The 25,561-nt window shown below is 44.6% G+C and overlaps 1 protein-coding gene across 10 annotated transcripts in view; it reads right to left on the bottom strand.

Moving 5' to 3' along the window:
- robo3 (roundabout guidance receptor 3) overlaps positions 1-25,561 on the bottom strand; it is a 503,574-nt gene that overhangs the window by 279,615 nt on the left and 198,398 nt on the right. The window contains exon 1 of one of the 10 annotated variants that reach the window (XM_033049833.1): positions 11,564-12,464. The exons of the other annotated variants lie outside the window; for them this stretch is intronic. Within the exon in view, the coding sequence (XP_032905724.1) occupies positions 11,564-11,627 (64 nt within the window). The 5' untranslated portion in view covers positions 11,628-12,464. Of the gene's footprint in view, positions 1-11,563; positions 12,465-25,561 lie in introns of those variants that run through there. 10 annotated transcript variants of the gene reach the window in all.

Below are 25,561 nucleotides of genomic sequence, written 5' to 3'. Positions count from 1 at the left end.
AGCACTTGAGAAACCATCACCCAGAATGAATTAGCTACAGTTGGGAGACTTGGAATTAATGGACATTTACAGCTCAGAAACTGGCCATTCTACTCAACAAATTCAGCTTCACATGAATATCTTCTCACACGCCTCTTCACCTAATCCTGTCAGCGATTACTTTCCTTGACTGTATTTCCTTCATGTGTCCTTAAATTCCTCTGTGCCATTTACCTCAAGTACTTCCGACAGAATGGTGAATTCCACATTCTGGGTAAAGATATTTGTCCTTAACCTCATGTTGATATTTTGGCCCGAGTTTTGGGCACGCCTCGAATCTCTATTTCAAGAGGGCCAGGGGCATGGGGGGTGATAAAAAAGATGGTCTCTTTAGATAAAGGCTGCAGATATCTCTGATAACTGATCACCATTTTGAAGAAGCTATCTGTGGCGCAACTTCCAAAATACCATTCAAGAAGCTGAACTAAAGGAAGCAATTCACATCATAGAGAATCCTTGCAAGCCCTTTCACAACAATCAACCAGCTAATTACAACTCAATTTCACAAACCTGTAATATAACCAGGAAGTGTTTAAGTTCATTAAATTGCGGTGAAGAAATAAGCTATTGTAATATTACGTAAATAACTGCTAGCAACTGTCTAGTCAATGTACTCTTGCAGACAGAATCGTAATAACTGGCTCTTCTGTACAAAAACAATTGTTGAAAGTTTAACCATAATTTCTAGAACCCAACCCTTCCCATCATCACATCCACCCAACCCCTAAACACCATCTCTAATGTTTCAACACCACTCACCTGGCAAACTCCATTCAGCCCTTTCTACCTGTCTCCAGCCACCGCCTTTCATTATTTTATTCTTAATAAAATAATGAGGTGCTATGTTAATGAGGTGCTATGTAAATGCACAACATTTGTTTAGAAGCTTCGTCAGTAAGTAGAAAAACTAATTTCCCGCATCCACAATGGCGAGATTTGGACGCGATTCAATTTACATGGAAAAAGGTCTGGAAATGGGCGGCACGGCGGTGCAGCGGTAGATGCACTTACAGCGCCAGAGACCCAGGTTCAATCCCGACTACAGGTGCTGTCTGTGCGGAGTTTGTACATTCTCCCTAAGACCTGCGTGGGTTTTCTCTGAGAATTTCGGTTTCCTCCCACACTCCAAAGACGTACAGGTTTGTAGGTTAACTGGCTTGGTGTAAATGTAAATTGTCCCTTGTGTGTGTAGGAATAGTGTTGATGTGTCGGGATTGCTGGTCGGCACGGACTTGATGGGCCGGAGGGCCTGTTTCCGCAGTGTATCTTTAAACTGAACTAAACTAAACATCCCAGTGAGGGAAGAAGCTTTTTTGCTTCCAAAAATCCTTCTTAACTAAAACCTAGAAGCATATTTTTATGCCTATGGAGGAGAGAGGAAGTGATATATGGTGTAGGGCACCATCCAGACTCAGATAAACCAACAAGCTGCATTATGATGTGTAGGAAGGAACTGCAGATGCTGGATTAACACCGAAGGCAGACACAAAATGCTGAAGTCGCTCAGCGGGTCAGACAGCATCTCTGGAGAAGAGGAATGGGTCAAAGCCCTTCTTCAGACTGAGAATCAGGGGGAAGGGAAACTAGAGGGATGTAAAGGTTCAGAACAAATGAGAGCCGGAACAATGGACCACCATGGCTCCACCTTTCCTTGGTCATCGGTGCCAGCTCTGATTCGTTCTGACCTTTTCATATCTCTAGTTTCCCTCCCTCCTGACTCTGCCTGACTAAGGGCTTCGACCTGAAACCTCACCTATTCCTTTTCTCCAGAGATGCTGCCTGAGCCGCTGAGTTACTCCAGCATTTTGTGTCTATATGCAGCATTATGATGTTCATTTTCATGAGGCAAAGTGCTCACCCCTAATTAATTGGGTAAAGCGCTGTGGAATATTGTATACTTGCGCAAGACAATGTCTAGTTTAGTCATGGACTGGAGAATTGTCAGCTATTCCGGACTGCCTCGGTATTGTTACAATCTTGTACTTGGGTATGATTGTGTTCTTGTATAATAAGGTTTTACAGAGTTGTATGTAAAAAAATGAATTTCATTTTACCTATATAAATGTGACAATAAACTACCTTCGAACCATTGAGCCGTCTTTCTGCAAAGTATTTCCAAGCCCTTTTCTGCATCATCTATGAGGTATACCAACACTTTAAAACAAATCTAAATGAAAGCAGCTATTTCTTAAATAGCAGTGAGCCAACTCAACAATACCTTGTTCAAACTACGGAGAGAAAACGCCATTTGGGCAAACAAGCTCTCTCCTTTCCATTGCCAACTTTAAGTAGACTTCAAGCCAACAAACATCACATGTTAACCTACACAGAACCCTTTGAACAAACTCTCCCCTGCTGTAGGGTTTTGTTAACGCTAACCAGTGTTGGATATGCTCACATATGTGCTTGCATTAAGCCAGGTTTTACACGAGCTGCAGTGAGCTGAGAAATTACCTTCCTTATATGAAAGCACACACCTTCCATGTATGGTTCCTCTTTGGACACCTTCAGACCATTTTTGATCAGACTTCACTGGTTTTATCTTGCACTAAACATTATTCACATTATTCCCTTTACACTGTGGATGGCTCGATTGCAATCATGTATTGTCTTTCCACTGACTGTTTAGCACGCAACAAAAGCTTTTCACTGTACCTCAGTACACGTGACAATAAACTAAACTCAAGAGGAACATATTCTCATTCGATGCTCTCAGCCCCGAGAGAACAAGTTGGGAAAATTGTGAGAAAAAAAGTTCTGATTTTCCAAGAAAATATTGCCCATCGATATTAATTAGCAAGGCTCTTCATACAGTAGATCTACCCTCAATGTTTAGCTATACGTAAGATGCCATTAAGCTGGAAAGAGTGCAGAAAAGATTCACGAGGATGTTGCCAAGACCTAAGGGACTGAATTATAGGGAGAGGTTAGACAGGCTAGGATTTTATTCTTTGGAACACAGGAGAATGAAGGGTGACCTTATAGAGGTGTATAAAAACTTGAGAGGATGATTGCACGCAGTCATTCTCCCACAGTTGGAGAATAAAGAACTAGAGGGCACGGGTTTAGGGTGAATGGGAAAAGATTTAATTGGAATCTGAGGGACAATGGAGGATGGTACATATATGACAAGAGCTGCTAGAGGAAGTGGTCGATAAGAACATTAAAAAGACCGGTAATTGAATTGGAAAAGTTTAGAGAATATGGGACTAATTTAAAGAGGCCATCTTGGTCGGTATAGACAAGTTAGGCCGAAGGGCCTGTTTCATGCTGTATGACTCTTAGACAAATAAATCCTAACGAAGAAAGGGAAAAGTGAGATAGCAACACCTTGTATCACTGTTTAAAGATGGGTTATCTGTTGCCGCCCTTAACAAAACTGGTCTGCAGCCCTCACAAATGCCATTCAAACACTGGAGGCTGTTTGTTCAATTCATAAAACCAAGCAGCAAACGTTCCTCTTTATTTTACACCAGGCCTCGGAACAGTCCCAAATGAAGGCCCCATTAAGTTGTAAGTGGAGCACAAATCAGAATAAAAGAAGAATCACGGGGCACTGTTCTGAACAGGGTTGCAATAAAACACAACAACCCTCAACAATAAGGCCAGCTTACTCATTACTCGACCCAGGCACAGTCCCATGTAAATTTCAATTTGTTTGGCACAGTTATCTTCCCCTGTTCATGGAACTCTCACATTCTGTTTCTGCCCATGCCTGTTGCTATAGTTCTGCAGTCAAAGAACACCTAAGATGCTAATCAGTCTTGATCCCCATTCCTTTTCTCATGGAAGTTTGCAGAATAATGCCCCTTTGGTTTTTATGGTCATTCTTCCTCCCTTCCCCCTCACCTACCCCATTGCAGAAAGACATTGGGAATTCAATTGCAAATCTCCCTCTCCGGACAGAGGCAGCAGAGTTCAGCTTTACAACACAAGGCGGCAAGTGGAACTCCCTGACCTCCGCACACCAAAACAAAGAGCGAGGCAGTGTCTGTGAGGGCTTTAGCCATTGCTGAGAAAGCACTGGCCCCCACTCCATTGTCTCCCTCCCCTGGCTCTGGCCAATTGTCACAAGTGTGGCTTGTTTGCCTCAGCTTTTTTTATTGTGGCTCAAAACAGAAACAAATTCAATTCGACTGGTGGCACTGTGGTCCGATAGGGGGTGGGGACTGCCAACATGAAATACTTGTTGAAAGTCGTGATATCCACTGGGTTTTGAAAAGTGCGGATTAAACCCATGTGCTGGGATCACACTGTGCAGAAAAGGAGGCCAGGATGTCAACAAAAAGAAATCAGAGATCACAACTCTACCAGCAAAACACACACAAGATCAATGGTGAGGTTAGTTTCATATCCAGCTTAAAATTATTCTCCAGTTATTTCAGGCAGTGAAACGAGTTTGTGTTTACCAATGTTCACAAAATATAGCATAAAAGTCACCCACATTACTCTGGCCCTGTTCTACAAACTCACTACCATGATTCAGCTCCATTTCCTGCCCAATCCTCTCAGTTTCCCAATCTTTATGGGATGCCTGAAAGGGGATTAGAATGGTGATATTGGAGACACATATAGATCGCAGATGCTGGAGTCTTGCTGAAAACACAGGTGGTGGAGAAACTCAGCGGGCCAAGCAGCATCTTAGTCAGTCCCCCTGTGATCGAGCCAAAGCGATTGAGAAAGAGGTGAGAGGTGTCAGAGGTAGTCCAAGTGAATAAATCAATACAGTGCGAAGAAATTAATTGTATTGTTAGGGTGGAGCACAGTGATGCAGGTGTCCGAGCTCCTGTTTACAGCTCCAAAGACGTTTTCAATCCTAACCTCCGGTGCTGTTCTATCTGGAGTTTGCATGTTCCTCATGTGGCCATGTGAGTTTCCTCTGGACCATTGTGGGTTCCACCTTCCCTTGATCATCGTTGCTGGCTCTGATCTGACTTTAGGCTTATCATTCCTTAATTTGTTCCAAGTACCATCTCATATCTCTCCCTGACTCACAGTCTGAAGAAGGGTCTCGATCCGAAGCGTCACCTATTCCTTTTCTCCAGAGATGCTGCCTGACCCGCTGTGTTTCTCCAGTTTCTCCAGCTTTTTGTGTCTATCTTCTGAGTTTCTTCTTTGTTACTTTTTGCTCTACCTCATTTCAAAGACCTTTGCATTGGTAGGTTAATTGGCCACTGTTGAGTGGTAGAATCCTTAGTGTTAGTCAGTGGGTCAAAGAGACTATTTCTATGCAATATGACCCTCTGACTGTTTGGCAACTTGCTTCATTTGCGTGTAAACATATGTCCTAATGCCAGTTATAATCTTGCTTTGTACTACCCTGAACCCATGCCATCTTCTCGAGTTCATCGGAACTTTCCCCACCGGCTGGTGTGATAAGCCGTCTTTATCAAAATACATTAAAGAGAGATAAAGGGTTACGAGCTTGTGTCATTATTATGGAAGCAAGGGTTGATTCCAATAGCAGTGACAATAATAATTTTCAGTGCTGCAAATCATGACCACACATCAGATCAGCATTGAAGCAATGTGCCATAAGTAAACATAAATCATACAAAAATAAAATATATATTATCCATCTCAACCACATCATGGCTTTACAGTAAAGGTAAAGTGGTTTACAGTGAATCTGAAAAAGACCTTTTTCACCCAGAGGGTGGATGGAATATGGGAGGCAAACGTTTCTACCTCTCATAATTTTATATACTTCTATCAGTTCTCCCTACAACCTCCGATGCTCCTGAGAAAACAATCCAAGTATGTCCAATACCTCCTTCTAGCTAATACCCTCCAAAGTAGGCAGCATCTGGTAAGCCTCGTCTACACCCTCTCCAGAGCCTCTACATCCTTCATTTATTGGGCCAGTGGGAACGGCACTCAATGTTCCAAAAAAAGCCATAACTAAAGCTTTGTAAAGCTGCAATATGATTTTCCGACTTATACTCAAACATATGCCTTCTTTACCATTCTACTTCTTCCCCAACCTACTTGCTTTGCCACTTACAAAGTGCTATGAACTTGAGTGCAAAGATCTCCCTATACATCAAAGATAGACACAAAATGCTGGAGTAACTCAGTGGGACAGGCAGCATCTCCGGAGAGAAGGAATGGGTGATGTTTCGGGTCGAGACTCTTTTTCAGTCTGAAGAAAGATCTCGACCCGAAACGTCACCCATTCTTACTTTCCAGAGATGCTGCCTGGCCCACTGAGTTACTCCAGCATTTTGTGTTTATCTTCGATTTGAACCAGCATTTGCAGTTCTTTCCTACGCACCTCCCTAGACATCAATGTCATTAAGGCTTGAATAGCAAAGTTATTGACCAAGAGCTGGTAAATGAATATAGTATAATGCGTAGTTGATGATTGGCATGGACATGGAACTGTCCTCTTAGGTACGCCTTTATGATTGTGATTCTACCCGGTTGTATGTTTCACATTCTCACCATCGTAAAGTTTTTTTTCTGAATATTACATGCAATTTATTTGTTCAGTCTGCATGGATCATTGTGAGCACCTTTAGACTGACTTCAGGTGGTATGAAAGACAAATGGTTTCACCAAGGACCCGACAGATTGGGTTCAGAGGAAATCTCCTCCCTCTTTCACTTATCCACCATTTTTCAGTCAGGTCTGGTTCATGAAGAAAGCTGGAACAAGTAAAATTCCCTCCATAAAAATATGATCTAATCCCACTTGACACCTATATGGTATCCCCATTCTAAGTGTTCGAAGCAAAACTGAAAAAATGGTACCAACTTATATTAAATTAAGCTGCAACTGGATTGAAACAGTCCATCTTTATTTGCTTAGAATCCTTGACAAAGATGACTCTTTCATCTAAATTGCAAGAGAATTGAAAGAAAAGGAGAAGGGGAACTGTTTAGACAGCAATTGTAAAGCTATTCACCAGCATTGTGAACCATATCTGATTCCCTGTTGCATCATTCCACCATTCCATACCAGGCCAGTGGGCTGGATGTTCAGTTTTCATGTGGACCTCTTCCACAATGGGGCTGAAGTGGCCTGAAGCATGGGATATGTGGGTAATTTATGACGTGTTGACTTAATCCAGCCTAACTGCATTCTAATTGAATCAGAAACCCAGTCCGATTCCCTCTCGCGATCACACCTTCCCGAGTCAATAATTGCCCTCCATGGCAGCACCCTGCCCAATGTCAATTGTTGTTGGACCCTGACTTGCCCCCTGGACCTCGTCTTCTCTCGCCACCAGCTATCCACCACATCCCACGCCTGGCTATAAGTCTGAAGCAGGATCCCGATCACCTTTTTCTCCTGAGATGCTGCCTGACCCGCTGAGTTACTCCAGCGCTTTGCCTCTATCTATAGTCTAAACCAGCATCTGCAGTTCTTTGTTTCTGTTGACTCTCAGCTGCCTTGTTTTCCTCGGGATCTTTGAGGTGGATCACAGTCCTGCTGGTGAAACAACCAGGATCCAAGGCAGGGCAATCAAGAACCATGTCAAACCACCATAAGGAAAGGAGGCTCTCTGCAGCTTTGAGCCGACATCTGACGGCAAAAGGAGCAAATTCAGGCTGTACTGACCTTGACAAGTCACAGAGCAGCTGCCTGGACCAAGTGCCAAGAATCAGTCTGCTTAATTTATGGAAAGAATTAAAATTCTTCCCGCTCCCGCCCCCTCCAGTCCCAGCCCCTCCGCTTTTGTCTCCTCATTGTTCCTCACCTCTACAAGCTCCCCCCTCCCCTCTCCCTGCAGTAACTCCCTCTCTCTCAGCTTTCCATCCACACGCTTTCAATTATTGACATTATTTCCTATCCGTGACAACCACTTTGCCAGAAAATATTACCCAACACATCGCAGGGTTCTGCTGGGTCACTGTTTCTTCGGCTACGGTGTCAGAAGATATCAGCTGCTTCCTAACAATGACCGATGTTTTTTGACATTTTGGATATTGATTGCCAATATTTTTCCTAACAGGCAACGCAGCTTAATAAAACATAAGAAGAAAGCAGGCGTTCAGCAAGGGCACATGAAGCCTGAAAGTGGGTGAAGGGTCAGACTATGGGCATCAGCTGGGCCGGGGTTAGATTGGGGAGGAAAGGGGGGGAAGGTAGAGAGATCTACAAGTAAGTCACTGCATCTTAGCAACCAGATTCAGCTACTTTATGAGGATTAATTTGTGGGACTTTTGCACAGCTCATGTGGCATATGGACCTGCTTCATTCATACCATCGCTAAACAGCAGCTGTCCATTCTGAGAGGGGAAGGTACATCTTCTCTTTGCATCCCATTATACAGCGTGCAGTATAGATACAAGGATGGGAGCTGGGGGCCATTGGTGTGATGGCAAGTTGGGACTATTGCAGAGTGTGTGTATCTATCTATCTATTATCCATTTATCTAAGATAGAAACAAAATGTTGGTGAAACTCAGACCAAAATACCTGAAGGGTCTCGCCCTGAAACATCACCCATTCCTTCTCTCCAGAGATGCTGCCTGTCCTGCTGAATGACTCCAACATTTTCTATCTTCAGTGTAAACCAGCATTTGCAGTTCCTTCACACACACACACACACACACACACACACACACACACACACACACACACACACACACACACACACACACACATATATATATATATATATATATATATATATATGTCTATCCAGTGAATGGAGCGATTTGGATCATGTGCAGGTGGATAAGAGGTACTTAGTACCATGTCCGGCACAGACGATGTGGGCCGAAGGGCCTGTTCTTGTGCTGTATCAATCTATGTTTTCTGCTGCAGTAGTAATTTTTGAAATATCAGCGAGTTGTGCCACTGGGTCCCCCAAACGCATGTGTTTAGAATCCCAGCTAAACGGGTGCAGGAACCCGAGGTTAGACCCACCCCAGAGTCTGTTGTTCCAGCGAGCCCCTCACTGGTTACACAGCCCTCAACCCGTGCATTAACCGCGGCGAGGATTATTGCAATAACGTATAGTCTCACTGCAGTTCCTTTCTACAGTGTGTAGGAAGGAACTGCAGATGCTGGTTGAAAAGATAGACGCAAAAAGCTGGAGTAACTCAGCGGGTCGTTCAGGTGGGGGGTGACCTGCAACGGGTGTCTCCATGTCAACGCGGAACTGTTGCTAAACTCACTTGGAAAACCTGCGCTAACAGCCAGCAATGACAGCGACACACACACATACACACACGGCGCTGGAGTAATTCAGCGGCTCAGACAGCAGCTCTGGAGGACATGGACAGACGAGGACAGTTTCGGGTCGAGACCCTTCTTCAGACTCTCCAGAGATGCTGCCTGACCGACGGAGTTGCTCCAGAAAGGATACACAACGCTGGAGTAACTCAGCGGGGCAGGCAGCATCTCTGGCGAAAAATAGGTGACGTTTAGGGTCGGGACTTTTCTTCCGACTGTATTTCAGCACTCTCTTTCTTTTTTTTGTTAAACAAGCATCAGCGGTTCCTTGTGCCCCCCGGGCAGTGACGAAACTCCGAGTTTTCACCCCAAGCGCAGGCAAGGGGATACATTCAACCGCCTGTGACTGGACTACTCCTGGGCGTCGCTGACTCAGGTTCACACTCGGAAATCAAATAACTTGAAGTTGATTCCCCGAAGGCGCCCCTTTGTGATTGCTGTTTGTTGAGTCTGTCCCCACACTGACACGCACACTTCTCGCTTTAATGCCAGTGTTTGCCCAGTTACAACACGTGCTTGCGACTGGCTCTGCCTCGTTCATAGTCCTCGCTATCCACCAGTCTAAACACCCTCTGCCGCCGGCTACAACTGCTGTGCGGCGCTGCGTTTTACTTTAGTTGTACGTAGGAAGAGAGTTGGTTTAAACCGAAGGTAGACACAAAATACTGGAGTAACTCAGCGGGACAGGCACCGTCTCTAGATAGAAGGGATGGGTGACGTTTCGGGTCGAGATCCTTCTTCAGACAGTGGAGAGGGAAACGAGATATATGGAAGGGTAAGGTGTGAAAACGGGAGATTAAAGGGGATTTAAAGGGCAATGAAAATGCAGAATTTGAATTGTTAGCTAGGGGAAACTGACAAGACGAAGCATACAATGTAACATTTAATCAGGGCAGTCAAACTAGTCGGATAACTAGGGTGAGGGAGGAATGGAAAGAGAGGGAAAGCAAGGGTTACTAGAAGTTCGAGAAGGCAATATTCACACCGCTGGCTTGTAAGCTGCCCAAGCAAAAGCGAAGTTTAGTGTTAGTTTAGTTTATTGTCACGTGTACCGAGATACAGTGAAAAGCTTTTGTTGCAAGTAACCAGTCAGTGGTAAAACAATACGTGACAATACGTGATTACAATCGAGACGACCACAACATTACTTAGGAATGAGTAGTCACAACGAATGCACTCCATCCTGAACGCTTCTGTGACCAATTATTTGTGACCAGTGCATTTTATTTTTCTTTATCACTCGACCAGTCAAACTACCGGACTGCCGGCATTACACAAATGGCGATAGTTTTGGCCACATAAACTGTAACTCCCATTAACCATGTGCCACCTGCCATCTCCCCGTGGGGTTGTCCCGAGTTTTATAGAACACTACATAGACACAGACCCTTCGGCCCACAGTCTGTGCTGAATATGATGCCAAATTAAATTAATCCCATCTGCCTGCATATGATTCCACACCCCTCCTTCTCCACGTACCTTTCTAAAAGATACAACGTGCTGGAGTAACTCAGCGGTCCAGGCAGCATTTATGGAGAACATGGATAGGTGATGTTTAGGGTCGGGACCCTTCTTCAGAGAAACATCGCCTATCCATATTCTCCAGCGATGCTGCCTGGCCCACCGAGTTACTCCAGCACTTTGTGTCTTTTTTTTCCAATTTGCAATGCTGCATCGTCAATTCATTGTTTCTGCTCATCTTTTTTTTTTACAAGCCTCTTAAACCCCGCTACGATGCCTGCATCACCCACCACCCTCCCCTTGCAGCGCGTTCCAGGCACCCACCTCCCTCGTTTCTGGCGACAAGGCGAAGTGGTCGGGGAGAATTTACACGGATCTTCTTTGTACGTTGCGTGAGTGTGTGTGTGAGAGAGTAAATGATTAACACACACACACTCACACACATACACAGCGGCTGATGTGGCAACGTTTATCCCGCAACCCGACAGTTGGTTTGGAAGAATCTCCCCAAACCGCACACATCTGTATTACACATTGACCAACTTTTTGATGCCCGCCGCCAATCCAATATTCCATCCCTTCCCCTCTCCCACACACAACCTGCAAGCTAACTGCAAAACTCATCGAGAACGCCAACAAAAATACATGTTTTTCTCCTTCTCTAAATAGACCCCATTCCCGTTTATTTGTCTAACGCGCTCTGCTGGGAATCAGGTATGAGATGGAATATGTACACAAACCAGGGTCTAAAATCAACATCAAAGACCGGGCTTGAATGGGGACTGAGAAATTACATATCTACAGAGTCATTTCTCCATCCCCGCTTGTAATCCGCAGCCTGTACAATGAAATCCACCGTAACACGGTTCTGTTCTTACCCGCAGCAGAGCCGATGAGGAGGAAGAACACGAGAAAGTGCAGCGTCCCGGACACTCTCGGCATCGCGGATTCCTCGCAAACCCGCCCGTCCCAAATCCTCCGGTGCGGGTGCGACTGCGACCAACAGCAGAATAAAAAAATAACAGCAAGCACAATGTTTGTTCCAAACAGCCCTTCTCCGGATTCGATCCCGGGGCAGGGAGGGGAGGGGAGGGGAAGGGAAGGGGGGGGATAGAGAGAGAGAGAGAAAGGAAGCAGCGTTTCCAGGCTCCGAACCCGCGGCCACTTAAACTCCGGCAGAAGCTGACACCAGGCGCTGGCTGTCTGTCTGTCTGTCGGTCGCTGCTAGAGATCCCGGCGGGACAAGGACAAGACTGCAGCGCCCCCGGTCGCCCTCGATGTATCCAGGGCGATTTCCTTCATTCATTCATTCATTCATTGACTCATTCAAGGTCTCTCTCCCTCTCGGCTCCACCAGCCCGGCCTCGCCGAGTTGTGCGCGTTGTTCACTCGTTCCCAACTTCAGATGTTCCTAGTGCAGCCCGCCTCCCTCACCGCCCAGGAGTCGGCACCTCCTGCCCCGCTCCTCTCTCCAGCCGGCAACAGGTTGCTCAATTAATCTGCCAACAAATCCCTTTCACATTGAGGAGCAGAAGCGCCCGAGGTCTCTCCTCTCTCTCCCTCCCTCTCGGCTGGGCAGCGGACCCACTGATTCCAATGTGTGACGGTCCCAGTAAAGACCCAGCAAGTGTCAGTGGAGAAACACTGGAGAGGAAAGACAGAGCACAGGGCTGACAAAAGTGGCTGAGCGGAGCCACGGGCTCCTTCTGTCTGGGCGGCGGGAGGCTGATGTGAGCCGGGCAGAGCTGGGAACAAGCGGAGGATCAGTCAGCATCGCCGCTCGCCGCCACCGTCCGGCGACCTCTGCTGGCCACTCGCTCAGTCAAGGCAGTAACACAATCCCAGCACTGGAAACCTGAATACAAGCAGAAACATGCCGGAAATACTCAGTATCAAGTCAACGGAGAGGAACAGAGGATTCATGTTCCGTGTCATGCGAATTAAGAGACCACTCGGCCACTTGTGTCTGTCCCAACATTTCATAAGCAGACACAAGAACTGCAGATAAGTTCATAAGTTCTAGGAGCAGAATCAGACCATTTGGCCCATCAAGTCTACCCCACCATTCAATCATGGCTGATCTATATTTCCCTCAACCCCATTCTTCTGGACGGCGTCCAGGAATTGAGTGAAATCCAGGTTAGCCGGGAAGTGGTGTTGGGTAAATTAAATGGATTAAAGGCCGATAAATCCCCAGGGCCAGATAGGCTGCATCCCAGAGTACTTAAGGAAGTAGCTCCAGAAATAGTGGATGCATTAGTAATAATCTTTCAAAACTCTTTAGATTCTGGAGTAGTTCCTGAGGATTGGCGGGTAGCAAACGTAACCCCACTTTTTAAGAAGGGAGGGAGAGAGAAAACGGGGAATTACAGACCAGTTAGTCTAACATCGGTAGTGGGGAAACTGCTAGAGTCAGTTATTAAAGATGGGATAGCAGCACATTTGGAAAGTGGTGAAATCATTGGACAAAGTCAGCATGGATTTACAAAAGGTAAATCATGTCTGACGAATCTTATAGAATTTTTCGAGGATGTAACTAGTAGCGTGGATAGGGGAGAACCAGTGGATGTGGTGTATCTGGACTTCCAGAAGGCTTTCGACAAGGTCCCACATAAGAGATTAGTTTACAAACTTAAAGCACACGGCATTGGGGGTTCAGTATTGATGTGGATAGAGAACTGGCTGGCAAACAGGAAGCAAAGAGTAGGAATAAACGGGTCCTTTTCACAATGGCAGGCAGTGACTAGTGGGGTACCGCAAGGCTCAGTGCTGGGACCCCAGCTATTTACAATATATATTAATGATCTGGATGAGGGAATTGAAGGCAATATCTCCAAGTTTGCGGATGACACTAAGCTGGGGGGCAGTGTTAGCTGTGAGGAGGATGCTAGGAGACTGCAAGGTGACTTGGATAGGCTGGGTGAGTGGGCAAATGTTTGGCAGATGCAGTATAATGTGGATAAATGTGAGGTTATCCATTTTGGTGGCAAAAACATGAAAGCAGACTATTATCTAAATGGTGGCCGACTAGGAAAAGGGGAGATGCAGCGAGACCTGGGTGTCATGGTACACCAGTCATTGAAAGTGGGCATGCAGGTGCAGCAGGCAGTGAAGAAAGCGAATGGTATGTTAGCTTTCATAGCAAAAGGATTTGAGTATAGGAGCAGGGAGGTTCTACTGCAGTTGTACAGGGTCTTGGTGAGACCACACCTGGAGTATTGCGTACAGTTTTGGTCTCCAAATCTGAGGAAGGACATTATTGCCATAGAGGGAGTGCAGAGAAGGTTCACCAGACTGATTCCTGGGATGTCAGGACTGTCTTATGAAGAAAGACTGGATAGACTTGGTTTATACTCTCTAGAATTTTGGAGATTGAGAGGGGATCTTATAGAAACTTACAAAATTCTTAAGGGGTTGGACAGGCTAGATGCAGGAAGATTGCTCCCGATGTTGGGGAAGTCCAGGACAAGGGGTCACAGCTTAAGGATAAGGGGGAAATCCTTTAAAACCGAAATGAGAAGAACTTTTTTCACACAGAGAGTGGTGAATCTCTGGAACTCCCTGCCACAGAGGGTAGTCGAGGCCAGTTCATTGGCTATATTTAAGAGGGAGTTAGATGTGGCCCTTGTGGCTAAGGGGATCAGAGGGTATGGAGAGAAGGCAGGTACGGGATACTGAGTTGGATGATCAGCCATGATCATATTGAATGGCGGTGCAGGCTCGAAGGGCCGAATGGCCTACTCCTGCACCTAATTTCTATGTTTCTATGTTTCTGCCTTCTCCCCATATCCCCGAACACCTTTACTAATCAAGAATCTGTCAATCTGCTCCTTAAAAATATCCAATGATGGCCTCCACAGCCTTCTGTGACAATGAGTTCCACAGATTCACTGCCTTCTGACTAAAGAAATTCCTCTTCGTCTCCTTTCAAAAACTACATCCTTTTATTCTGAGGCTAGGGCCTCTGGTCCTAGACTCTCCCACTAGTGGAAACAGCCTCTCCACATTCACTCTATTCGGGCCTTTCAGATGCTGGAATCTTGTGTAGAACAAAAATTGCTGCAGTAATTTGTGAAGAAGTGTCCTGACCCGAAACACCCATCTATCCATGTTCTCCAGAGATGCTGCCTGACCCGCTGAGTTACTCCGGCACTTTGTGTTTTAGTTTGCTGGAGTAACTCACCCGGTCAGGCAGCATCCCTGGAGAACTTGGATAGATGTAGACACAAGTGACTCCAGGTTGTTTAAGAAGGAACTGCAGATGCTGGAAAAACCGAAGGTCGACAAAAAAGCTGGAGAAACTCAGCGGGTGAGGCAGTATCTATGGAGCGAAGGAATAGGTGATGTTTCGGGTCGAGACCCTTCTTCAGACTCTAGAACTTTATCTTCTATGTCTGAAGAAGGGTCCCGACACAAAACATTGTCTATCCCTGACTTCAGAGATGCTCCCTGACCCACTGAGTTACTCCAGCATTTTGTGTTCTACCAATTATTTAATAAGGTAGCGACTACATTGGTTTTAACATCCTTCGCATTCCCATCAACTCCCGTCAACTTTGACCTCCTTTTTTCAGATCAATAATCAATTTACCTTTGCTTAAAAAATATTGAAGGCCTCTGCTTCCTTTGGAGAAGAGAGCTCTGAAAAAAACGTAAATCATGAGGCAAAACAGTCTCCTCTCTGTGCTCAATGGACCATCATTGAACAAAGGACTCTACTTTCAGATTCTCCCACAAGAGGAATTTGACCAGAACTAATGTCATGCCAGCAAGGGTCATTGACCTGGAACATTAACTCTCTCTCCACAGGTGCTGTCTGACCTCCTGTACATTTGTGGAATTTTTCTATTTTTTTTATAGATCAATACATCAGTAAGGAAGCCAACCTGAGATGTTAACTGATCTCCCCTCTCCCCACAAATGCCAGTTGACCTGCTAAATGGTGTCATCATTATCTATTTTCACTGGAATGACATGTTGTCAGTCACAGCTTAGTTTTATGAATACCCCCATACACAGAGACAACCAACCTTGTGAATGGTGTAGGAAGAACTGTAGATGCTGGTTTATATGGAAGATAGACATAAAATGCTGGAGTAACTCAGCGGGTCAGAAAGCATAATTGGAGAAAAGGAATAGGTGACGTTTGGGGTAGGAACCCTTCCTCTGACTGCGTAAGAAGGAACTGCAGATGCTGGTTTATGATTGATTATACCTTTAATAATCCTTTACAGGAAATTACAGTGCCACGACAGCTTCAAGACAGACATAACACCACACATTTCCTCAAATGGCTTCCATACTTAACAAGTTAAAATACAAGTTAAAATACAAGTTAAAATACAATTAATTAAAAAAAAAGTGCAGTTATTTATGCGCATTATATAACCTTATAGCAGCTGGTAAACAGGACTTCCTATGTCTCTCAGTTTTGCACATTGGTGCAATCAGCCTCTGACTGAAGATGCTGCTCTTGATCACCTTCAGGGCATGGAGTGGGTGAGTGGGGTTGGTCATTATTGAACCCAGTTTGTTCAGAGTTCTGGCCTCTGCCACCTGCTGGACCGTTCGTTGCTCAGCCCCGACCACTGAGCCGGCCTTCCTGATTAGCTTGTCCAGTCTGTTTTTGTCCGCTATACGGGCGCCATCTCCCCAACAGGCCACAGCAAAAAACAGAGCACTGGCCACCACTGAATGGTAGACACTGCACAGTAGGGGTTGGCAGATGTTAAATGACCTCAGTCATTAAAATACAGTCGGCTTTGTCCCTTCCTGTACACCGCCTCCATATGACACTTCCAGTTCAGCTCACTGTCAAGCTGCACCCCAAGGTACCTGTGGTTAGCGACCACCTCCACCTCAGTGCCCTTAATGGTGATTGGTGTTGCTTGAGTCCTCCTCCTCCCCCTCCTGAAGTCCACAACTATTAGGTATGTTGCAAAGCCTACCTGAAGCGTCGCTGAATATCTGCCGCTGAGGTTGTGCGCGATTTTGGCGCCGTTTAGAGGGGGCGGGTTTAAAACGCGATTTTCTCTAAGCTGTTCCAATCGAAAATGTTCAGCCTAGTTAATTATTAACGAAAAATCGCTGATAGACCCCGTCGCAAAAGCTATTATTAGGTTTAAATGCCTTGAATAATAGTTATAGTAGTTTAAAAATCAATCTTTAAACCCGCGACCGTCAGCAACCGCAGGGTCTCATAAAGAAAATAGCAGAAGGTAGGTTGTATATTTTTACATTCAAAAGGGCTTCTAAAGATCCTTTTATACAAAATTTAATATTGCGAGTAGCTCAATTTGGGCCCATTATATCGCGCAGTATTTTTCTCGGCATTTGGGGCACAAATCTACCGCAATGTGAACGTTCTAAACCAGCGCGTTCCACAGGGACCCACTGGAAAGCTGATTTAAATGGGCATTTATTTACAGCAATTGAACACTAAATTCCTTCCATTTGGCCTATAAATTAATGTAAATGAGATTTAAAAATCATGTTTTATTGTGAATTATTTGTGAATATTATTTGGACATTTAGGCTATTTAAAAATGTTAATCATTTATTAAGAAATGGATAGGTGTTTAGATCTAGCCATTGAAGTCTGAAATTAGCTACAATTAGGTAACTAACTAATTATATGCTTTAATTTCAGGTCATCCAAGTAAGATTATTTTATATTTGTTTCAGAATGCTTCAATCTATGATAACTGAAAATTTCATTCAGTTCTCTTAATTTTTAAGAAAGTTATGGGCTTTTGACTGTTCACGATCACAGCTTTTTTGTTATGTCCATAGAAAGTCAATAGGGAACAAGATGCTCATTTCCCAGTATGAAAATGGCCATATCTTTTTAAATACTTGAGATATGAAAGTGAATTAGGTGTCAAATTAAACTTATTTTTATGCTTTATCTGATGGGATAAGTTACAGACTTGATTTTTAAAATCTCAAAATTTTGTAACATTGCTACAACTATCTCCTTAGTTTTTTTGGTGTTAAGATGGAGGTTATTGTGTGCACTCCACTCCACAAAGTTACTTATTATGTCTCTATACTCCTCCTCATTGCCTATTATTATGCAGGAAAGAACTGCAGGTGCTGAGTCTGAAGAAGGGTTCCAACCGCAAATGTCACCTATTCTTTTTCTCCAGAGATGTGGCCTGACTCCTGAGTTACTTCAGCATTTCGTGTCAATCTTGTGGGCTTTCAATAATCTGCACAAGTTCACACACCTTGTGGCAGCACTCTCTCAAGGTCAGTCAACGTTGATGATGAAGTCAACAACAAGGGAGCAGAAGGCAGCTCTACCTTTTGAAGATTAAAAAGTAAAGTGAGGGAATGAAGAGGAATCAGCCCAAACACCAAGCTGACGATATATCATGCTGTTGTCATATGCATGCTATTCTATGTCTGTGAAACATGGACTATGTAGAACAAACATTCATAAGTTCATGAGTTCATAAGTTAGAGGAGCAGGATTAGGCCATTCGGCCCAAAAGGTCTAGTCTGTCATTCAATCATGGCTGATTTATCTTTCCCTCTCAACCCATTCTCCTGCCTTCTCCCTATAACCCCTGATACTCTAACTAATCGAGAATCTGCTCACTAAAAATACCCGATGACCTGGCTTCCCGTCTGAGGCAATGAATTCCACAGATTCACCACCCTCTAACTAAAGAATTTCCTCATCTTTTTACATAGAAACGTAGAAAATAGGTGCGGGAGGCCATTCGGCCCTTCAAGCCAGCACCGCCATTCATTGTGATCATGGCTGATCGTCCCCAATCAATAACCCGTGCCTGCCTTCTCCCCATATCTCTTGATTCCACTTGCCCCTAGAGCTCTATCTAACTCTCTCTTAAATCCATCCAGTGACTTGGCCTCCACTGCCCTCTGTGGCAGGGAATTCCACAAATTCACAACTCTGGGTGAAAAAGTTTTTTCTCACCTCAGTCTTAAATGGCTTCCCCATTATTCTAAGACAGTGGCCCCTGTTTCTGGACTCGCCCAATATTGTGAAATTTTTTCCTGCATCTAGCTTGTCCAGTCCTTTTATAATTTTATATGTTTCTATAAGATATCCCCTCATCCTTCTAAGCCTAGTCTTTCCAATCTTTCCTCATATGACAGTCCCGCCATCACAGGGATCAATCTCGTGAACCTATGCTGCACTGCCTCAATCACAAGTATGTCCTTCCTCAAATTAGGAGACCAAAACTGTACACAATGCTCCAGATGTGGTCTCACCAGAGCCCAAAATAACTGCAGAAGTACGTTAGTTTATTCTGAGTTTATGGCCTCGTTCCTAGGCTCTCCCACTCATGGAAACATCCTCGCCACATTCACTCTATCCAGGTCTTTCACTGCTCAATAAGTTTCAATGAGGTCCTCCCTCATCTTTCTGAACTCCAATGAGTACAGGCCCAGTGCTGACAAAAACTCATAATATGTTAACCCAATCATTCCTGGAATCATTCTCGTAAACCTCCTCTGGACCCTCTCCAATGCCAGCACATCCATCCCTGGATATGGGGCCCAAAACTGCTCACAATACTCCAAACGCCTCCTTAACTGCCTCCACATAACCTCTCTGTGCAGGTTACTTCATAGCAGGTAGCAAGACAAGGATCCAGACACAAAGATTCAGTGTTTAAAAAGGAACTGCAGATGCTGGAAAATCGAAGGTAAACAAAAGTGCTGGAGAAACTCAGCGGGTGCAGCAGCATCTATGGAGCGAAGGAAATAGGCAACGTTTCGGCCCGAAACGTTGCCTATTTCCTTCGCTCCATAGATGCTGCTGCACCCGCTAAGTTTCTCCAGCACTTTTGTCTACCCACAAAGATTCCGTGCCAGACAAACCTCCCAGCATCTCCACATTGTTGAAAGTATCACATATCAGAATTGTTTTCTCAGGAGCATTGGAGGCTGAGGGGAGACCTGATAGCAGTATATAAAATCATGAGAGGATAGATGGAGAAGATAGTCAGAGTTTTGTTTTCCCCCAGGGTGGAAATGTCAAAGACTAGAAGGCATACATTTTAAAGTTAGATGGGAAAAATGTAAAGAAAATATTTGCAGCAAGTTTTTCACATTTAGATTGGTGTGTAGATGGAACGTGCTGCTGGGGTGGTGGAGGAGGAGGAGAGAAGAGTGGCATTTAAGAGTATTTAGGATAGGCACATGGATATGCTGGGAATGAAGCTATACGGGCAGGCAGAGATTGTTAGTTCAACTTGGGATGATGCTCGGCATGGACATTGTGGGCTGAAAGGTCTATTCCTGTTCTGTACTGTTCTATGTTCGATGGCACATCAGAAGAATGTCGGATGACAGAGTACAAAGCAGCCACTCTGTTGAGAGCTGAGCTGCCCAAGAACAAATGAAAAAGCGATTCATAGATTCTCTCAGAACATCCCTGAGTAGTTTCATCACTGACACACACAAATGGGGACAACAAGCATTGGTCTGTGGGTGCAGCAGCATCTATGGAGCGAAGGAAATAGGCAACGTTTCGGGCCGAAACCCTTCTTCGCTCCATAGATGCTGCTGCACCCGCTGAGTTTCTCCAGCATTATTGTGTACCTTCGATTTTCCAGCATCTGCAGTTCCTTCTTCAAAGCATTGGTCTGTAGTAGGGTCCCGACCCAAAACACCACCTATTCATTTTCTCCAGAGGTGCTACCTGACCCGCTGAGTTAGCTCAGCGTTTTGTATCTATCTTTGTATAAACCAGCTTCTCCAGTTACTTTTTATTACATTATATATAAGCTTTGGGTCATCCTGTTGAATTGAGTTGAGTTTTGTTCATTGTCACGTGTGAAAAGTTGTACAGTGAAAAGTTTTTGTGCAGACCAGTCTGCGGAAAGACAATACTTGATTAGGCGGAAAGACAACATATGATTAGTGTATGTCCTGTGCATGTTCTGTTTGGCACTGCCGCATAAAATAACAGCGCTCGCTCATATGAGGAAGCTGCAATGGAGGAAGCAAAGAAGAAAAGAGAATCTCGAAAATAAAGAACTGCTGATGCTCCATCACCCTTAGACATCCATCAACTGTGTGCAATGAACTTTCAAGCCCAGATTATTGTATCAGACACCTCCATACACATTGCAAAACCCTAGACTCGATGACATGGTCTTATTCAAGCACGAGTGACAAATAATCTTATGTGGCACCTTGTCAAAAGCCTTTTGGAAGTCCAAGTATACCACATCCACCGGTTCCCCTTTATCCACCCGGGTTGTTACTTCCTCAAAGAATTCGAGCAGATTCGTTAAACAGGACTTCCCCTTCACAAAACCATGCTGGTTCTGTCCGATGAAGTCATGTTTATCCAAGTGCCCCGTTAGTGTTTCTTTAATAATTGTCTCTAACATTTTACCCACCACCGATGTTAGACTAACCGGTCTATAGTTACCCGCCTTCTGTTTACTTCCTTTTTTAAATATAGGTGTTACATTGGCCATTTTCCAATCCACTGGGACCGTTCCTGCCTCCAGGGAGTTTTGGAAAATTATCACCAATGCATCCACAATCCCCACCGCTATCTCCCTCAAGACCCTTGGATGTAATCCATCAGGCCCAGGGGATTTATCCTCCTTCAGTCTCATTAATTTCCCTAATACCACCTCCTTGGTGATCTTAATAGTATTTAGCTCCTCCATTCCTACCGCCCCCTGTTTATCCAGCGTTGGAATATTTTTTGTGTCTTCTATGGTGAAGACTGATACAAAATACTCGTTTAATGCCTTTGCCATTTCCATGTTCCCCACCAACAACTCTCCAGTCTCACCCTCCAATGGACCAACGTTCACCTTAGCCACCCTTTTTCTTTTTATATAGCTATAAAAACTCTTACTATTAGTTTTTATGTTGTTCGCTAAATTCCTTTCATAGTCTATTTTCCCCGTCTTAATTAATCTCTTAGTTATTTTTTGCTGACCTTTAAATGCTTCCCAATCCTCTACCCTCCCACTATCTCTGGCTACCTTATATGCCCTTGCCTTCAGCCGAATACTATCCTTTATAGTTTTACTGAGCCATGGCTGACTGTTCTTACCCTTACCCCTTTTTTTCTTCATAGGAATAAATTTTTCTTGAAGGTTATACAGTAGATCCTTAAACGTACACCACTGCTCATGTACCGTCTTATTCTTGAGTCTGCTATCCCAGTCAACTTTGATCAGCTCAGTCCTCATACCTTCATAATCCCCCTTATTTAGACTAAGCACCCTAGCCTGAGTTTCAACCTGCTCCCCTTCTATTTGAATATGGAATTCGACCATATTGTGGTCACTTGTTCCCAACGAGTCCCTAACTATGACATTTTTAATTAATCCTGCTTCATTACACAGGACCAGATCCAAGATTGCCTCCCCCCTTGTCGGTTCTGTGACATACTGTTCTAGGAACCTGTCTCTAATACATTCTATAAACTCTTCCTCTAGTCTACCCTGCCCAGTTTGGTTTGCCCAATTAATATGAAAATTGAAGTCCCCCATGATTACAGCAGTTCCCTTTTTACATGCGTCAACTATTTGCAGATTTATGTTCTGACTAACAGCGTCACAGCTATTCGGAGGTCTATAAATTACACCCACTAGTGTTTTTTTCCCCTTGTTATTCTCTATCTGTACCCAAGCTGTTTCACTATCCTGATCCTTCAACGCAATATCCTTCCTCTCTATTGCCGTTATTCCCTCCCTTATTAAAAGGGCCACCCCTCCTCCCTTTCTTTCCTGTCTATCTTTTCTAATTGTCGAGTACCCCTCTATATTTAATTCCCAGTCCTGATCCCCTTGCAGCCATGTCTCCGTAATGGCCACGATATCATAACTATATATACTTAATTGCACCGTTAATTCATTTATCTTATTTCGAATACTCCGTGCATTTAGATAAAGCACTTTCAGATGATTTTTACTACCCTTCCTTTCCGTTTTTGCCCCTTTTACATCTAGAGCTTTATCTTCACACATTCTGGATCCTCCTGTCACATTTTGATTTTCCGCTTCCCCACTGATACCCTGCTCTATTTCCTCTACCCCTGCCGTTATTACCCCCCTTGATACCTCCCCCCCGCTACTTAGTTTAAAGACCTCTCTACTGCCCTAGTTATATGATTTGCCAGGACCCCAGTCCCAGCACCGTTCAGGTGAAGTCCGTCCTTACAGAACAGATCCCCCCTGTCCCAGTACTGGTGCCAGTGGCCCAATTTACGCCCAACAACTCACGGCTAACAATGTTAATATTGGCTAAATTAAAGACACCATAAAATGGAGGATCCCTGCACTTGTCAGAATTGCTTAACCCATGCCAGTTGAACTTTACAGGCTTTGATTGGCACCAGCCAGTCTAGGCTCAGACTGATATGCAGGCTGATAAGGGGTCCAGGTGTTCTCTTAAATTGATAACATATATAGTGGTTTTGCAAATGAACCTTAAATGCACCATTTATATTGGGCCGCTGCAAAAGCATTGTAAAACAGTATACATGATGTTGCAAGACGGTCATCCCATTAATTGATGATTGGTCGAACTGTTGAGCCATGGAGAAATTGTTTGATTCCCATGGCACATGTTTCAATGTTTGTTCTTGTTAGCTTCCTTCGAGAGCTTTCTTTCTTATACAATGTATGAGCTGCTGTATTATTGGGTTAGGGGAATGCCTGTAATGTATGGGGTTAATCGATATCTGTAATTGGGTTATTGAGAGACCATCCCCATGTGGTTCGGCCCCTCGAGGTCCCGGGATATATAAAAGTCCGCAGGTCATGAGGCTCAGCGCCGATCTTCTGGAAGAGCGCTTTGGGACTGCGTGAACTTCTGGAGTGTCTCTGTCTGAGCGAGGCCTAGAGGGCTTGAACAGGCAGACACAAGGATCGAACCCGCGGTGGGATCGGTACAATGGTTGATCTGTAACGCGCTTTTGGTAAAATAAAATGTAGTTGTTTCAAGTGCTTTATTTAGTGCTTTTACTGAAACTAGACTGGGGGGGAAGCTTAGAAAGAGCAATTATCAACAACATGGTGACCATATAGAAATCAGCAGCAGTGAACAGCTCTTGTGAAGGAGTTAAATTACACCCATGAAAGAAGTTAATACCAAAGCCCAGTTTCAGACAATTTCAGATGCAGTTAAACATTGCAGTGTGCTCAACCTCCACTTCTGTGACCTCATATATGAATAAAACCTCGACATTCAAGGCAGGAGAATCAACTCTGTACATCTCTGGTTGGCACACTAGAGGAAGGATGTGTGGCAACAGGGAGAATGCAGAGCAGATTCACCAGAGTGTTGGGGAAACAAGGGACTGCTGGTTTACCCCCCAAAAAAGGTGACATTTTGGGACAGGACCTTTCTTCAGTCTGAAGATGGTCCCGACCTGAGACGTCACCTCTCCATGTTCTCCAGAGATGCTGCCTGACCTGCTGAGTTACTCCAGCTCATTGTGTCTTTTTTCACTGAGGTGTTGCCTGGAATAGAAGGCTGTGGTTATAAGGTGAGAGTGGACAGGCTGGGTTTATTCTTATTGGAATGTGGGGAGCCGAGGGGTGATCTTATAGAGGTTTATAAAACTATGTGGATAGATAGAATCATTATTCCAGGCCATGGAGCCTAGAAATAGTGGACACTGGTTTAAAGTGACGGGAGAAATTCAAAGGAGATCTATGTGGTACTTTTTTCTTACAGGTGGTGGTTACCTAGTTCAGTTTAGTTTATTGTCACATGTAACTGGCTGTTCAGACACTGTTGGTATTGGGTCGTCACCGATACAGAACCTTATTGTCACATGTCACAAAGTAGAAAGTGATCTGAAATGAGCTGCCAGAGAAGGTTTTGAAGATACAATTACAATGTTCAAAAGGGCAACACAATCTACAGCTATGGAGAAGAACGGTTTGGGGTGAGTAAAGGGAGAGGTGGAAAGAAATTACCAACACCAATCAAGTCCAGGAGGCAGCAGGAGATCGAGAGGCTAATCAGAGAGAGGAGACAGTTGAAAAAGCAATGGAAAAAAGCAACTGAGGCAGAGAGAGAAGGTCTCATGCTACTCCAAGAGGACATCAAGAGCCGATTGGCAACCTTGCGAAAAGCAGAGAACTTGAGGAAACTTCGCAGGAAGAAAGAACACACAAGAACACGGTTCTACAAAGACCCTTTCAAGTTCATCAAAGACCTCTTCGCAAAGGAAAAAAGTGGAACTTTGAAAACATCAAAACGGGAATTGGAGGAACACCTGGAAAAGGCCCACCAAGACACGAAAAGGCATGAGCAGTTAGTCATCCCACATGACATCCCGCCTATTCAACCACCTGAATTCAACCTGGACACCAGCCCTCCAAGATGGAAAGAGGTAGAGAACACTGTCCGGCGAGCAAGAGCAGCATCAGCTCCGGGGCCAAATGGAGTACCATACAAGCTCTACAAGAATGCACTGGATGTGTTACGCTTTCTATGGAAGCTCATGAGGGTGGTGTGGAAGAAGCAAACAATACCTAAGGCGTGGCGAAGGGCCGGCGGCGTGCTAATACCTAAAGAAAAGGATGCATCAGACATCAGCCAATTCCGGCCAATATGTCTCCTCAACGTCGAGGGAAAAATCTTTTTCAGCATTGTATCACAAAGGCTGTCCACCTATCTGGTAACAAACAAGTACATTGATACATCTGTACAGAAAGCAGGAATTCCAGGATTTTCGGGCTGCTTGGAGCATACAAGCATGATCTGGCACCAGATCCAAGCAGCTAAGAAGGAGAAGAGAGACCTACATGTGATCTTCCTCGATCTGGCCAATGCATTTGGTTCAGTTCCCCATGAACTCCTTTGGGAATCTTTTGCCTTTTTCCATGTACCAGAGCTCATCACCACACTGG

This window comes from Amblyraja radiata, chromosome 33 (genome assembly GCF_010909765.2).
Source record: "Amblyraja radiata isolate CabotCenter1 chromosome 33, sAmbRad1.1.pri, whole genome shotgun sequence".
Taxonomy (NCBI): domain Eukaryota; kingdom Metazoa; phylum Chordata; class Chondrichthyes; order Rajiformes; family Rajidae; genus Amblyraja; species Amblyraja radiata.
This window is presented reverse-complemented; position numbering and strand designations above follow the sequence as displayed.